The sequence below is a fragment of the Cyanistes caeruleus genome, chromosome 13 (assembly GCF_971803275.1).
Source record: "Cyanistes caeruleus chromosome 13, bCyaCae1.hap1.1, whole genome shotgun sequence".
Classification (NCBI taxonomy): domain Eukaryota; kingdom Metazoa; phylum Chordata; class Aves; order Passeriformes; family Paridae; genus Cyanistes; species Cyanistes caeruleus.
This window is the reverse complement of record NC_141713.1, coordinates 2185061-2201661: the sequence shown is the minus strand read 5'-3', so window position 1 is coordinate 2201661 and position 16601 is coordinate 2185061. Positions and strand designations below refer to the sequence as shown.

The following is a 16601-nucleotide window of genomic DNA, read 5'->3' as shown; positions in this document are numbered from 1 at the left end:
GGTTGATTTGCTCTGCTTTGGTGTCAGGATTCCTAATGCTGAAGGAATTTCTATCCTGTCTTTGTGTTTCTATCAAAGACAAAATGATTTAATGTCCAGCTGAGAAATTTATTCATACAATTACCATGATGGGCTATTACAATAAATCTGTAGGCAGCTTACTGTACTTCTGGAAGCACTACTCAAGAATAAATTGAAAGAAACAATGTCTGTCACATCCCACTTATTTCTATGGAGAAGCTGCATTACTGAAAACCTGCCCCCTTGCTATGATCCTGTGGAATATATTGTTCCAGATGTGACTCCTTGTGTGTCACTGCAAATGTTTTTCATTGCATGAGAACACCTCCACAATGTCAGTCTCAAAGTAGCTTCTGGTAGCCAAAATTTAATATTAAGTAGAGAACCATATCCAGTATCTGTTTATTGATTTGCAGTGTGTATTAAAATTGTATCTTTAGTCTGTTGGTACTCAAACAAAGAAATAAAATTATTACAATTAATGCTCATTCTTTTATTAGCCTGCAGCCTACTTAAAATGAATAAGGCCTAAATTTTGGGACTGCACCACAGAAATGATGCCTGCAATTAAGCATTTCATCTGCAATGCAGTGTGACTGCCCATTCAGCAGGATTTGGAGAAGGAAGGCGCCTTAATGAAGAGATTCTTATAGATTAAACAGTCGAAAAACAAGTAAATAAATACATTTGTAGTTTGGATAGAGAAGAAAGCCTCAGGCTTTATACAAGGGTCAAATAATAAAGCAGCTCCTTGTATAAAATGTGCTATTGTGCAGTTCTTTGTGGGATTCTTTAGTTTCCTGTTTTGATTGTGGCTGCAGTAAAGGGTGTCCCCAAATTCCAGAGAGTTGGCCACTTACAGAGTTACAGTGGTGCCACATGCAGTTCCCATGAACAGACAAATTTGGCCATGAGATACTCACTTTACTGAATGCAAGTGTGTGCAAAAACATATTTATGAATTAAGTCCCATGCACAAATACTTCCATAAAGATCCACGTAGGCTAAAAAGCCTTCCCTTGCAAATCTGTCAGGAATGTTACTAAATTACCTTACTGCCAAAAAAAGTGAGGGAACCCTGTGGAATTAATGCCTTGGGAAGATGAGGTGGCTTTCACCTGTGTTTAGAATCCCTGTAAGTGTGTGAGAATTTCCTTGTGAATTACTGCACTGGACAAACAGGTAATTATCCACTTACAGCACATCCAGTTTCCAGGACCCTCATTCAGTGTTCTTTAGAGAAGCCATTTGGTACAGCCTGCTAAATATTCCAGTGGGACATGGACAACAATTCCAGTAAGACATTCCAGGTCCCTTGCAAGGGGATTGATGTTCATTGTGAAACTCTCAGTGCTCAAGCTAAACACAGACCCTTCCCAAAATGGCAAGCGACCTTGTTTCCCTTGATCTGCTTTCACTGTAAAGATGAATCTTTATTTGGTCCATATCTACATCATAATTTCTGTGGGGAAGCCCCATATCCCAAATATTCTTCGGAAGGCAGAGAGCAGAAAAGACTAATTCTTTTTAACCCTTCTGTCTCCATGCACTGGGAAATGTGGGGCTGCTGCTCTCAGCAGCACTCACAAGGCCTGAGGCAGCTTTAGGGCTGGGTGTGCATTAATCAGGTACAAGCTCTTTGGGAAGGCCCCATCCAGTCAGCACTGAGTGCAGTGATTTGCCTTCTCTCACCTCACTTTAGCCTGGGATTGAAAGGCCCAATTTTTAGGGATCCATTGAATTTCTTTATGCTTAGACCGCTCAGTTTCCCAGAAGTGCCCTCTCCTCCCTATGGATTATATAAGGTGCCTGGGGTCATTGTCCTGCTGACATCAACACCTCATTTAAGAGCCTGTGTGTGCAGGAATTCTGAAACACACTCCCCTCTCTGGAGAAAGAGAGGACTGAGGTCGCTGGTACTCACTCTGCTCACACTGTTTGCCTGTAAATCCCGTCCTGCACGTGCACTGCCCAGTGATGTGGTCACAGTCGGCTCCATTCTGGCACTGGCAAACATTGGCACAGTTCTTTCCATAAAAAGCAGCTGGGCAACCTTTCAGCAATCAGAACAAGGAAAGAGTAAAAAATAAGCTGAAAGCCAGGCTCAGATGTGTTATCAGCACAAAGTATGTGGGCTTATAAATATATGGATTTTCATCCTCTGTATATTTAATGACATTTATTTGATGGTCTAAATGCAGAGATACTGTGACAGCCAATTTTCTTGAAGTAATGTTTCTCATCTTTACAGAATTGCCTCTTAAGTGTTTCAGAAGAATGAAAACTTGACCCATCTATACAAACTAAATTTTCAAGAAGTCGAAGAAGATGCTAAACAGAAACGCTCTGGAAGACCAGGGATCAATCAATTACTTGCAAGTGAAAGAACCTTCTTAAAAGGCTCACCAGAATTGGATCTCCTCTTTCATACTGGTAATTTGGCACTAGGGTGAGAAATCTCTAACACTTTCCTAAATCAGACCACAAATACTGAGGCATTAACAAGCCTTGCACAGTCTGTGCAAATTCTAACAATGAATCAATAATCTAAATGATTTCCCCCTCCTTTACCGAGTGCCAAAGGCATAAAAAACCTTGGAAAGCTTCAGGACTATTTTTTCGGGGTGATGTGAGGTTATCAGGAGCAAGGAGCATGGGATTTTCCAGGGGAAACTGCAATACTTGGAAGAGACACGAGGTAGCAGCACACACTTTGACAGGTTCCCTGTCTCTGAAAGGCTTACGCTGAGTGCAGTAGAGCCCCGTCCAACCATGGGTACATCTACATTCTCCATCGTAGGGGCTGCACAGTGCTCCGTTGTGGCAGTTGCATGAATGAAAGCAATCAGGGCCCCAAAACCCAGTGGGACAAGCTATGAAAATAAAAAACATTTGTCAGCTGACAAAAAAGAAAGCAATGATACTGAGTTAGTGCTGTGGAGGAGCAACAATAAAGGGAGAACCTGTGAGACACCAGCAAGGGCAGAAGTTTGCCCTGCTGAGCTTGGCAGTGACTCCTGGACAGTGAGCAGTTGTTCCTGCACAGTGGCTGGTCCTTCCAAGCCACCAATTGCTCTCTAAACCCTGGTGCCACCCTGTAACCTCCCCCTGGCACTGGGATTTCTCCCAGCAGGTGGATGGAGGGGATTCTGCCTGAGACCCCACCTGCAGAGCTGCCTCCAGCCTGGAGGAACAACAGCAGAAGAATTTGGAGCTGCTGGAGCAGGTCCAGAGGAAGCCACGGAGATGCTGCAAAGGCTGGAGCTCCTCTGCTCTGGAGCCAGGCTGGGAATGTTCACCTGGAGAAGGAAAGGCTCCAGGGAGAGCACAGAGCCCCTTCCAGGGCTTAAAGGGGCTCCAGGAGATCTGGGGAGAACTTGGGGCAAGGACTGGAGAGACAGGACACAGGGAATGATTTCCTGCTGCCAGAGGGCAGGGTTAGATGGGATATTGGGAAGAAATTCCTTCCCTGAGAGGGTGGGCAGTGTCCAAGGCCAGGTTGGACAGGGCTTGGAGCAGCCTGGGACAGTGAAGGTGTCCCTGCCATGGCAGGGGTGGAATGGGATGGGCTTCAAGGTCCCTTCCAAGCCAAAGCATTCCAGGATTGTTCCATTCCATGATCCTCTGTGCAGGGCAGGGGGCAGGATCAGCTCTTTGCTGCAGTGAACCAGTGACCCTTGACACGACCCCGCTCTGGGCTGTGGCTCCTCTCCCTGCCTCAGTGGCATTATCTGTGAGGACAAGTTAGGCAGGGCTGCAGGATATGGAGGTAATTTAATTTTCTTTTTGACATGCTGGAATTCTTGCATAATAAAGCCCAGCTATTCAGGTTTACTTTGCTATGCAATCAACCACTAAAATTACCACATTCATTTGAAGCATAGAGTGCTACTCCAATCATGTAAAAATGTAAAGAAAACTTCTTCCAGTATGAATTCCCATCCACAAATTCAGATTGCTTTTGTTGTTGGGGGCTAATATTAAATTAAAATCTCCGGGTCTGTTTTATATTTCAACAAGTACAATATTAATACATTAAAAAAAAAGTTATTTTAAGCCTCCCTCCAAAAATGAATGCAGTAAGTTACAGTTATTAGTGCCAGACTAAAAGATCCAAAATTATGATAGCCCTTCAATATAACAACTATATTTTTGCTTTAAAAAGCACTTTTCATTGCTTCCTGCTAAAGACATGAATTAATAAGGCACGGTTCCCAGGAAACCTGAAAAATACAGACACCAGGCCTATTTCCATGGATGCCAATGGCTCTGTGGATGATAAATGGAAGTTTCTGGCATTTGACAGACACCTCTAAAGCCAGATTGAATGGCCAAAAAAACCCTGCCATGACGTAAATCAAACAAAAGGTCACTGGACTCACACAACGTAAAGCTGAGCAGGATTTGGCCTGAAGTGTTTGTGCTACAAGCAACCAGAAATACTTTTCCACTGCCTTTCTGAGGCAGAGCTGCAGGAGCTGTTAATGAATCCAGAACTGGCTCTAGAGTCAGAGCTAAAATTATCTCCAAGTCCAGGTCATTCCAGGTTAAGGGAGCACAGGGCCAGAAATAGCCCAGGAGGGGAGGTCAGGTGCCCAGGGGAGCCTGCAGTGGGACAGGGTCACCCTGGGAGAGGTTCCCTTTGTGTGCAAGGAGTAACTGAGCAAAGAACCCATCCTCCTCTGCTCATCCAGAGCACAGAGCGCCCACAGGCAGCTCCTGCCTCCTAAACCAGCCCTGCTGGCCTGGCCTGCCTCGCTCTGTAAGGAAAAGCATCTCTTTTCAAGGTTAACACACATTTCCCAATTAGATGGCTAAATGTAATGAGGAATATGTGCAGCTTTCTGTCTTTTTTTTTTCCTTTTTTTTTTCCTGCTGTTTTTGACTGACAGCAATATTCTGCCTGTGGAAGACACACAATAAAAGCAAAATTACAGCTGTCTGTTTTTATCCGATTCCTGCTTTATCACTTGGAGTTTAATATATTTTACTCTGGAATGCTGTCTAATATGCTAGTTGTATCCTGAATATGAAGTAACATTTCTGAATGATCGGATATTGCCTCCCTCTGTGATCCAGCTTCAATTAAGGGATGCTCTCAGGAAATGACACTTTGGGATCAGCAAATGCCAATCTTCTACCTGGGCAATTTTCAGAAAGAAATCCTTCATCCCTACAAGGCCACATTGACTTTTACAATTAAATTACATTTAATAGAAATATTTCAGCCGCCTAATTTTTCAATTCTAGGGATTTGGTACATGAAAACATTTACTGGTTAATAATGTCTAAATGTAATAGCTGAAAGAAAATGATTTCAAAAAAAATAAATAAAAAGGAATCCAGCTAGAAATTAAAAAGGAGCATGGAGCTTTCTTTTCTGATAAGAGCTTGTGACCTCCCTTTCCTGGAATAAAAGCCAGTCACAGCTTCTGCAAACTCCAAATGCAGAAACTAATTCAATCCAAAGCTAACTTAGATTAATTAAAAGAAATCAGCTTTAAAGAGAGTAAGGCATTGGTTGTAATACAACAGGGATTTCCCCAGAATCTGTCTTTAACTTTCAGAAAGCACCAAACAAACACAAAAATATGATCTTTGAAGGCAGAGGTGGGAAAATGGCCCTTTACTTACTCTGGGAGCAGTCCATCCCTATCCAGCCCGGGAAGCACTGGCACGATCCATCGATGGGATTGCAGGTCCCGTTCTCGGTGCACTGGCAAACCTCGGCACAGCCCTTCCCAAACTTCCCACTGGGACACACTGAAAACACAAAGCACTTTATTGCAGCCTCTTCAAAAGGAATGTGAGGAAATCACAGGACTCGACACTTAGCAATTAGAGATAAAATTAATTACAACGTTCTTTTCTTTGATGAAACAAAATTCCTCTGGAAAGCAGGAAAAGGCAGAAAGTAATGGAGCCCATTTTGCTTGCATCCCAGGAGTAAAAACAACAGGAAAAAGTCATATCAAAATCCGTTTTTCTGCTGGAAAATGAGGCCAACAGAGTCAGAAGATTGCAATTATTGAAGGACAGTATGGAAGGATGACAAGAGGAGAGAAAAAACAGAGAAGAGGGGTCACTAGGAGAGGAAGAGAACAAGAAAAACTGAGGAGAATTCAGTGAGTAGCAGCCACAAGTGAGTGGCTGGGACTGCTCTGGTTTCCAAGGATTTTTTATATATATATACATACACACATATATATATAGATACACACATATATATTTATGTATGTTATATATCTGACTGAGAGCAATTTAACAGATGTGCTGCATCCCAACAAAATCAGCACCTCTCCCTGTGTGCCCACCTAAGTGAAGTTGGAAGAAAAGAAACTCTATAAATTTTTTTTCCAGAGTCATCTTCTCACATCCTAAGCACAGTGACAGGAAACTAATAGACATGTAGATCTTCAACCTCCCACCAAATTATTGGAAATCTTTAAAGTTAAAGTTGATGGAAAGCTCTGCTTAGTAATGAATGAAATGTTTCATTTCTGGGCTCTTATTGGCTGTGTTCCCTGACAAAAACAGATGTATTTTCAAAACAAGATAAAACATACAGTCCATCTTTGCAAAGAGAGTAACAAATGGAACTGGACTTGTATCCTGGTAAATAATAGCGATGTCAAAAAAGTGATTAAGGCACTTGCCTGAATTATGCAGCTGTTTTACCACTTCAGCCTCTCTCACTTTCTCAAAAGTAGTCTCTGCAGGTGACCTCAATCTATCCTGACTGTGAATCAGCCACAGATTGAAATCCTGAGCTGTGATTCATTGGCTTTTATATAATATGCCATCCTCTGCTCTTACTACAACAGAGTATTGTTTTCTGCTTGTGTTTCTATAGGACTTATCTGTAGGAGTGGATAAAGTTGGGTTTGGCTTTCACACTGTGTGCTAAACAGAACAGTTCCTAAGTGAAAAGAGATAAGACTAAACACAATATACAGCAGCCACGATGGAGAGAATGCAGAGAGAGAGAAGGAAAGCAGAGCTCTGCTATCACAGACAGCAAAACCTGAACTGATCTGTCAGCCCAGGCTCTTGGACAGGCCACACCATTATTCCCTTCCAGCTCCTGTTCTATGGTTTTTTTCCCTACCAGGCACTGTTTTATGGCATCTTTGAGATGGAGGGTGGTGCTTTGGCAGCACCACCTTGATGAAGGCTGGGGTTTGTATGTACAAAAACCATAATTCTCAAAGGACTTCCTTAGAAGAGGAGCTGGTTTGTTCTGCACCATGGAATACTGATGGATCGGGGCAAGATCTGTGATCCAAACACAGCTGCTGGCAAAGGGATCAGGTCACACTTTGGTGCTTTTGTGCACACAGGCAGAGCTGGCAGAGGGGTTCCCTCCACAGGAGCTCCTCTTGTCTCTGGGAAATGGGATGATGCCCTCTGGAATGTCAGCACAGAGGGATGATGAAATGGTTGTTCTCCCTAATTTAAACAACCTGGTTGTGGACTGACAGAGTGACTCTTGTGAATATGTGAGATCCAAATTCAAGCACTTTTTAAATGTCTCAATCATTTTTAGAGAGCTGTAAAACAAGGCCTAATGCTGCTTTCTTCAGCAGCAACGTGACTGTACAGCACAGATTGGGATGTTAATTAGCTCAAAAAGCTCTGAAGTGGGACTCCCAAAGTCCCTGTGGGATGTCAGGTGTGTTCTAGCAGTGATAACAAGTTATTATCAACCCATCTTGCTCCATGATTGTGAAAGATATTCATAAAACAGCTGTTTAGCTGTTTTCAGCTCAGAATCCTTGGCACAACTGAGTCAACCTGTGCAGTTCTGGGGGTTACACAGCTCCTCACATGCACATACTGCTGGTGGAAGAAAGTTCCTGCTGCCAGTGGCACAAGGAGATAAAAATTCCAAAGTGAAATCTTCATTTCACGTTTTTCTAATGGAAAATTAATTAGCATTTTTCTTTCTACAAAATAAAGTTACATGTTAACTCATTATGACAAACTGCAACACAAATTGATTTTAATTAGGACATGAATATTTTAAGATTAATTTGCTGGATAGATCAACATTTCAAAGTAAAACCAGAAGTGCTGAACATCTGAGCAAAAAATAAAATAGTTTTCTTAAGAGGATAATTAGACCTGCTTATGCTTTGAAATCTGGCTAACGTTTCACATAAAATGGACAAATTCACTGAAATACGTTCATTTTAATAAATTAATTAGTGTAATGTTTAGTTGACTATACAGCACAGGAAAAAAAAAACCCCAAAAAACCATGGTTATACTTAATCTATGTTTAATGATTTTGGGTAACTGCTGCCTGCAATCCCAACTTACTGCAAAGCAGGTCATTGAAAGTGTCATTCAATTTTGGCAGGGATGGTGACTTCACAGGGGCAGTGGCCACTACAAATCACTTCTTTTAAATATCTGTGTAGAAACCTCCACTGCAGCACACAGCAACTGAGAGTGCTGAGTGATTTTGTGGGTATTTTTAGGATGAAAATGAAACATGGATTTAAATATGGAACTTTCAAAGGTACAGAAAGGTGATGGGTGTTTGGGGGAGCTGAAGTTCCTCTTCACCTGTGAAAATGAACTCACTTCTCTGCCTCACTGTAAATTTCCTGTCTCCTGCACTTGTGTCCATGGTTTTAGCTATTCCCAGCCAGGTCCTGCATGGTGGAAATGAGGTTTTGTGCACAACTGGGTGCTTGGGATTGTTCGCCTGAGCTGGCCTTTACCTGAACCGGCACCTCCCCATCCTGCTGCAAAGATCACATGAAGTGCTGTCAACATTCAGGTGAGGAGCAAGAAAAATGAAGCCATTGGATGCTGATGTATTTACAGCAGGTGTCCCATTCCACAGTCATTTCAATCCAGTGTGGCAGACCTGGTTTATTTATGAAACCAGAAGCACATCGTATTTACAAGAGGGTGACTGAGTACCTGCTAGCCTTTTCCCTCTGAAATAAAGATTTTCTTGGGATCTAAACTGCTGAAACAAGGCAAAAAGGCAGAAACCATGGGATGGGACTCGCTGCAGAGGCACAGCCACTCAGGAAGGGAGGTGGCACTGGGGTGGTACCTTGGTTGCAGAGAGGGCCGGAGAAGCCCGGCAGGCAGTCGCAGTGTCCGGACACGTGGTGACAGGGACCGCTGCTGTGCACGCACTGGGGACACGGCTGGCTGCAGTGGTGGCCGTAAAACCCAGGGGGGCAAACTGAAAACAGAACAAACCAAGCTGTCACAGGTTTTCCAACGTTTTCTCATCACTGAGAGCTCAATAATTCTCTGTCTGTCTTAATCCCAAACCAATATTTCTTAATTTATCAACCACAATTTTGCGGACAGCTGAAATGATGAGGCCTGTTGGATTGTTCCATGTCTAATAAAGTGCAGGCTCTGGGTAAAACTGCTCCTGTGTTCAAACATTCCCACCTTTCTTCCTCATGGAAGTCCTTGGCTATTTAATACCACAGCAGAGTTCTCAGCAGCCTCTCTCTCTCAGGACACTCATTTGAGTCTCTCTAACCTGAAATCTTTGATAAAACAGGAGTTTAAGATGTTCCAGACCTCAGAGCCTACTGCAGATATGGTTAATAACACATTCCAAAGACTTTAGGGTAGATAGGAAAAGAAACACTGGCACATGGGTACAGACAACAGAAACTCAGAAGGAAATGGAAATTGAGTCAAGAAATCAGAGAAGGTGTATTAGGAATCAATATTTTATGTCAAAACAACTATGCCAAAAGCTGTGTGGTGCCTGTGCTAAGCTGGGGCAGTCATTTACACATTTCATGGCAGGAGCAACAGCCATCAAGTGATGAACAGAATCTATTAATGAGAATTATGTAACACCACAGAAAATCACCTGACTTGCATCAGTAATCACACCAGATAGCTGAGTAAACTTGCCATGACTTATGTGCTTGTTTTGCCTAAAACCTGGATTGAAATTATTACAGAATTTGTACATCAGGTTTAGAGTCAGGATTACAGCTCAGTAGCTCTTTTAAAAGCAGATTTTTGCTTCGCGGAGTATGTAGAGTGAAAAAACATCCACTGTCTAAACATTCACTGCAATAGATAACACAAAGAAATGTTAAATTGAAGTAAGTGACAGTAAAAATAACTTTATATGTTTTTATTTTTACTCCTGTGATTCTCTCTTCTATAGTTCTGGCTCAGTGGTTACTAAATCATGTCTGTTCTATTTTTCCAGCAAATGAGAATTTTCTCTTGGACTGTATGTTCTCAGAGGATGTCAGGCTCTTACCCCACTGCACATTTCCAGCTGGAGCTTAGCTGACAGGTTGGTTGATGATGCAGTAGCTATAAAACAACCTGGATCATTCCTGGAGACATTTCTGCAGTCTTAAGAGCACTAAAGCATCCCAGTGTCTCATGTAATCCTGATTACACAGACAGAACAAGTTGGCTGAGTATCACCTTCAGTATCATCCTCAGCTCTGCCTTGTACAGCCTAAATTCTGTTTCTAAATGAATTTCTAAGAGAAAAATGTGGATGATTTTGAGAACAAGCTTAGCAAGGTCTCCTGTTCACCAGGTATTCTTGAGCCTGAATCCCAGAAAAGAGGTGGAAGAAAGCTGGATTGCCAGGCCTCACAGAGGCAAGAGCAGGAGCATCCACAGGATCCCTCTGTGATCACCCCAGTGGGGAGGAAAATTTCTCCCCATGAGATCCTCAGCAAACATCCTCAGGGAGCAGCCTGATTCCTTGCCTTGCAAACTGGCCACAAGGTTTGCTCTTGTAGCCTGCATGCCAGCAGCTGACAGAACTAAACTGGGTTTCTTTCATCTCAGAAAGGTCAGAAACTATTAACTTCTGGAAGTTTTGCACTCTTCAGGTTTTCAAATTTGTAAAACATTTTCTTCCTCATCTCCCTGAAGCTCTGAGCACCACATTTTAGCCTTGGTGAGAGGTTTTACAGCTACACAGATATGCTGAAGCACCTGGAAATTGGGGTTTATAATGGAAATGCTTATAGACCATTAACTACAGCAGTGCTAGAGGTCATTGTTATAATGGCTTTAAATAAAAACTGTCAGCTGCAAATTATTTTTAGAGATGAGTGTGTTCTAATGTCAAGTGTAACTGGTGAAATCAAAGGGGATATATGAACTGGGCATGCAGAATGTCGAGGAGGAAGAATAAGAGGAAGAAGAGGAAGAGGAAGAAGAAGAAGAAAGAAGAAATGCTGACCAAGAAAGACATGGTCAAATCAACAAGATTTACTTCTTGTTTACATGGGAAGATGGTTGGTGTAGTTTGGATCAGCGAATTGGGGTCCCTATGGGGCAAATGCAGCTTCCCAGATAAAGCAGATGAGAGGATTTTTATCTGCTTGGTACATTTTAATATGTAGCAGCAGAGCATCAAACAGGAGTTATTTTGGGCTGCTGTGTTTCTTTTTCTGGTATATAAGAAAACATTGCGTTGTTATTTTGATGCCAATGCTCATCCACTTGTCATTATGTGAAGGGTGGTGGCTGACTCTGTTTAATAGATCTGACTTCACTGCAAATCTGTGTCCTGCCAGCTTTGGTTTGTAAAGGTGCTGTTCCTCCTTGCAGGTCACCTGTGACCTCCAGGTGCAGATCAGAAGAAGCAGAAGGCACAGCTCTGTGCAGGAGAGCCTTGACTTCTTGATGAAGTTGCATTTTCAGGCTTTTTTACCCTTAGGAAGTCATGGGTTAAAGCAGCTCAGAAACTGTGGTTTTGTCTGTCTGGTGTCATAAAAGAGCATTTCTACCTGCCTTGCCTCTACCAGCTATGGAAAATCTTACTTCTCTGGCACAAGGGTCCTCTGTATCCCGGTGCACAGTCACAGGTTCCATCCTCAGGGGAGCAGGATCCCCCGTTCTCACAGCTGCAGGAGATGGAGCAGTTGGGTCCCCAGCGGCCCTGGGTGCAGATGTTGTCACAGTGGATGCCTAAGGTTAAATAAATATATAAGGATATAAAAGATATAAGGTATATAAGGGTAAATAAAGCCACACGTTAGGCTTCCCACAACTTTTACTCCTCTTGGTGATCAAAGAAATGCTTGGCTGGACTGATGCCTCACAGTCCATCAGAGCCAGTGAGGGAGTCTGGGAAGGAAACAGCTCCTCTTTTATCTGCTTAATAAAGTGAAAATTAAGAAAATGCCAGAGAGGTGAATTCTGTGTTAGTGGGCGCCTGTTCAGTCCTCAGCACCATTAAAGAAACTCTGCATGTCATCCAAGAGATGAAGGTCAGGAATTGCTTTAAAGTCACAAAATAGCTCAAATAACTGTCTGGAAATAGGCAGTTGATTGAAGCCTGATTACTTACCTGTTGTGAATTGGAAGACCATAAAAAGAAAAATCAGGATTTTGCACAAACATGTTCAGTATTTGGATTATTGAACACAAGTAAATTCAGCTCTGTTTTGTGTTCTGTTTCCTCTCTGTGCTCTGGTGTTTTGTGCATATGCCCCACATCCACCAAGAGCTGCCCAGATGTGTGTGAATGAACTGAGTTCTGATCCAGCAAGTGGCCACAGGTGAGCACAGACTGAGCATTTGCATGTTAGACAGAGACTGAGACCTGCCATTCCAGCTCCCAGTGCTTCCAGGGTGCTGGTTAACAGGAGCCTTCTGGCATGGTTTCAAGTGGTTTTGTTTAAAGTGGTGACTTTTAAAAACAGCCTTGTGCCATGGCTTGTCACATCTAAGCGTGATTGAAGGAGCTGATCCTGCACACCGAGAGGCTCTCTCTCTCCCCACTGGGATAAGGCAGTACCAATACCTGCAGTTAGCAGGGTTATTTGTATGATCAAGGATCCTTGGATGGGTTTGCAGGATCATGAACTAAGAGGGACATTGAGCAGTGCCAGCTGCAGGGAGTGGCACTGGCAGGAGCACTGATAACAGCAGCAAAAATGGATCAGAAACTGGCCTGGAAATGTTCCTAAGAACACAACCCCAGCACCAGCATGGCCCCAAGATCAGGGGTAACACACACCCCAGCTGGGCTCCAACCCCAACCTGAGATGTTTTTACCATCCCCAACCTGAGATGTTCTTTATCACCCATGCACACGTCCCGCTGCACAATGGGATCAAAGCAGCCCAGGGGCTGGATTAGCACAGAAACACAATCCCAGTCATTTCCTCCCACTCTGATAACTTCATCTGGATGCTAGAGGTAATGCACTGCATTTGGGGAGCTGTGATCTGTACGGTCACCAAACTTTGAGGATTATTAAATCAGCTAAAAGTCATTATAAACACACTTACAGTGCAGTTTCAAGTCGGTTTTATAAATCTCTGAAGTTAACACAGTAAGAAATACTGCAGAGCCAAAATTTCCCTTTTCTGAAGATTAATCACACAATTATAGTGTCCCTTCCTAGAAAATCTTAACCAAGTCTGGCAAAAGTACAGTTTGAAATGTGATTTCTAGTAATACATGATCTTAGCTTATTTATAAAGAGGCATGGACTATTCTGTACAGCTTAATAAAAACCACATTAAAATACAGTAAAAACTTAATTCAAGCTCAATTCCTTCATATCAAGTAAATAAATCTGAAAAAAGGGACTGTGAAAAGAGACAAGGAACATTTGTATTAATAAAATCAAGAAAAACAATTATTTTAAAGAGTCTTCCCTGCTCCCTTTGAAATTAAATATATCCTTGGATTACTTAAACAAGTGCTTTGTATGTGCATTTATGTATTGTATCCACAGCTCTCTGTAATTAAAAAGTCAGACAATAAATTGGAAATAAATAAATGTGTTTTGTATTTATAAATACATATATATGATCATTTATAGCCTTGGGTCTCAGCGTGAGCTTCCTGAAGTGAAATTCAGACACAAACACAGAAAAAGGTGCATTTTTCCTCCTGATTGCAGCATTAAAATTACAAATCTGTCATTGTGGATGGGCTATTTATAAACAGGGACAATTAAACAGCATTATTTTGTCTCTTTTGACAAAGTTTGGGGAAGAATGACGCTGACTCTTTTCTTGTGGAAGGTACCTGAATTAGAATGCCAGGGCTGTTCCTTGCAGCAGCAAAGTCCTTCCTTTGGTAATGAGTAATGAGGGATGTCTTCCCTCTCCTAACGAAGGCAATGAGTCACTGTGGAGCTGATTGTTGTAGCAAAATGGAAAGGGGGAAAAGGAAACTTTCCAGAAGCCACTGCCACTCGTTACAGCCCTTATTTATTTATACATTTCCAGAAGACAATCGAGATGGTGCCACAATCAGGTTTTATTGCTTTTTATTACCCTAAGTTAATTCTCATGGAAGACTTCATTTTTGAAGGCTCCTACACACATTGAATTGCAAATATAAATGAGAAGTTAAAATTGCATCTGGACATGCAAGTCTTATGGAATTGTGCTGGAAAAAGCACCTTAATTTTACAATTCCCTAACCTGAGAGCATGTAAAGGGGGAGTCCATCCCTCCCAGCTACTTTATAGTCAAAGTCAGTGAAGCAGCAAGATTCTGTAATGTAAAACTTTAATATTTATTTAGGAACTTGCTGATGAACATTTCTGATAAGTAATTAGTTTTCAATTTCCAGAACTACAAAAACTGCTGAAGTTGACACACCTCTGTATTACCTCGTGTTACAACCACAGATTCCTAATTTATGAACAAAGTCCTGGTTTCACATGAATTGTGTAGAAATTAGAAGGACAACTATCAGAAGTCCTTGAAGCTGCAGGAAGCAGTTTTATACATAAACTCTACTGCCTGGATACCAGGGAATTATCTGCCAGCCTGAGGCTGTGGTTCACAATTGCAGACACTGGTATAAAATTACACTTCCAAGACCTTTTTAAACAATGTTCTGGGGGATGAATTGTAAATGAAATCCACATAACTTATATAAATTATATTAAACTGTAGTTATCCACTGGACATGGGCAAGAAATCTGCACTTTTGCTGTAAGGCAGAGCCCAGGTAAGAGCAGAGCCCACTGTGGCTTTAATTCAGTCTGTGAAACAGCAGCCAAACTCTCCATGGCCCAGCAGGGATTTGGGATATTGGATTTCTGAAACACTGGCTGTTCTCCAGTGGGATTCCCTTTGGGCTGCTCTGTACATGGCATTTAGCTGACAGTCCCAGGAGTAGCTTCACTCCCCTTTCCCCACACCAACCTCCTCTGCACACAGCGTGGGGAGGAAAAGCAGCCCTAAGGGCCTGAATTACTGTGGCAAACAAACTGGGCTGAACTGAGCCCAGCAGAGCAGGCACAACTGCAATGTTCTGAGGGACAGCCACACAGGAGAGCTGCTCCAAACTCCTGCCCCTCCAGGACAGTTTCCTACCCAGTGGCCAAGCAGCTGCTGTCTGGGACATGGGGAGCAGCTGGGGTAACTCAGCCCAGACTTCCCAAGGGTGAAGCCATTTGGCTGGGCAGGGATCTTCCAATGTGGAGCTGCAGATAATCCTGATAAAGGAAAGCAGCAGGGAGAGAGGTAGAGGAGGAAGAGAATCCCAGAATCCCAGAGTGGTTTGGGTGGGGAAGGGATCTTAAAGATCATCCAGATCCATCCCCTGCTATGGGCAGGGACACCTTCCCCTATCCCAGGGTGCTGCAAGCCCCATCCAGCCTGGCCTTGGACGCTTCCAGGGATCCAGGGACAGCCCCAGCTTCTCTGTGCCAGGGCCTTCCCACCCTCACAGGGAACAATTCCTTCTCAATATCCCATCTAACCCTGCCCTCTGGCAGTGGGAAGCTGCCACTTCTATCAACTGCTGCTGGCAGGTGATAGAAACCTGTGTCTGTCTTACATGGAGCAGCTTCAAAGTTTGACCAGATGAAGTCAGCCCTTGTATTCAAATTTACAAATCAAGCTGTGATGGATTAATCCAACATCCACACAAGCATCAGGAAAGGAAGCAAGAAAAAGAAGAGGGAAAAAACCCCCAGGCCATACAAGTGGGATGTGAGGCATCTATTGAACAGCTTCTTCATAGGCTGCTTCCATTAATAATCTTCAGTGGCTGCAAGAAAGTTTGTCAAAGTAATGCAGATTTAGTGCTGCCCATAACTGCATCACACTGAAGGACTTTGGAGGGTAGAATTCCTGAAAGCCAGACATAAGCAGAATTCCCTTTCTTCCCTCTCCAGCTTCTGCAATTGCACTTGTGCTTGGGGATTACGTCTCTGGTTCTTAATAAAGATGCCATTGTTTCTCTGCTGTGTCTCTGGATAGTTGGAAACTAATACTCCAAACACAATAGAAGAGCAAAAATGGATGGAATAAACGAGAAGCAGTGGTCTGTTTCTGACCACTGCTATCCCCCTGACAGCAGCCTCTGCAGCAGTGCCTGAACACTGCCCAGCATCTAATTATTTTTCAGGGATGTAGGAATTTGATAAATTATAGGACGTAGTTCCCTTCCCCCCACATACTTTAATTTTACATCTACCAGTGTATAACTGTAATTATTTCTCTGAATAAGATCTTCAGCTTTTTTTTTTCCCCTCAATAGTCCCAATCTAAAGACAGATGCAACATCAATTAGGAATGACAGGAATGATTTCATCAGACATTTGAATCCAACACAAACATTGT

The 16601-nt window shown here is 42.7% G+C and overlaps 2 protein-coding genes across 52 annotated transcripts in view; one reads left to right on the top strand and one right to left on the bottom strand.

The window, feature by feature from the left end:
* RAB11A (RAB11A, member RAS oncogene family) overlaps positions 1 to 13811 on the top strand; it is a 59606-nt gene extending 45795 nt beyond the window's left edge. Inside the window, exons 6-8 of one of the 2 annotated variants that reach the window (XR_015275729.1) lie at positions 2273 to 2454; positions 8665 to 8809; positions 10235 to 13811. The gene's annotated coding sequence lies outside the window, so the exon portion shown is untranslated. Of the gene's footprint in view, positions 1 to 2272; positions 5382 to 8664; positions 8810 to 10234 lie in introns of those variants that run through there. The other variant, XM_086848826.1, reaches the window with a different exon arrangement.
* MEGF11 (multiple EGF like domains 11) overlaps positions 1 to 16601 on the bottom strand; it is a 255052-nt gene that overhangs the window by 26378 nt on the left and 212073 nt on the right. For 48 of the 50 annotated variants that reach the window (XR_015275703.1, XR_015275718.1, XR_015275705.1 and 45 more), the window contains 5 exons: positions 11821 to 11967; positions 9095 to 9229; positions 5656 to 5784; positions 2766 to 2894; positions 1946 to 2074 (listed from right to left, as the gene is read on the bottom strand). Coding sequence is in view for 31 of the 50 variants with exons in the window: in XM_086848746.1 (XP_086704872.1) it covers positions 1946 to 2074; positions 2766 to 2894; positions 5656 to 5784; positions 9095 to 9229; positions 11821 to 11967 (669 nt within the window). In the remaining 19 variants the exon portion in view is untranslated. The remainder of the gene's footprint in view (positions 1 to 1945; positions 2075 to 2765; positions 2895 to 5655; positions 5785 to 9094; positions 9230 to 11820; positions 11968 to 16601) is intronic. The other 2 variants (XR_015275719.1, XM_086848759.1) reach the window with 1 other exon arrangement.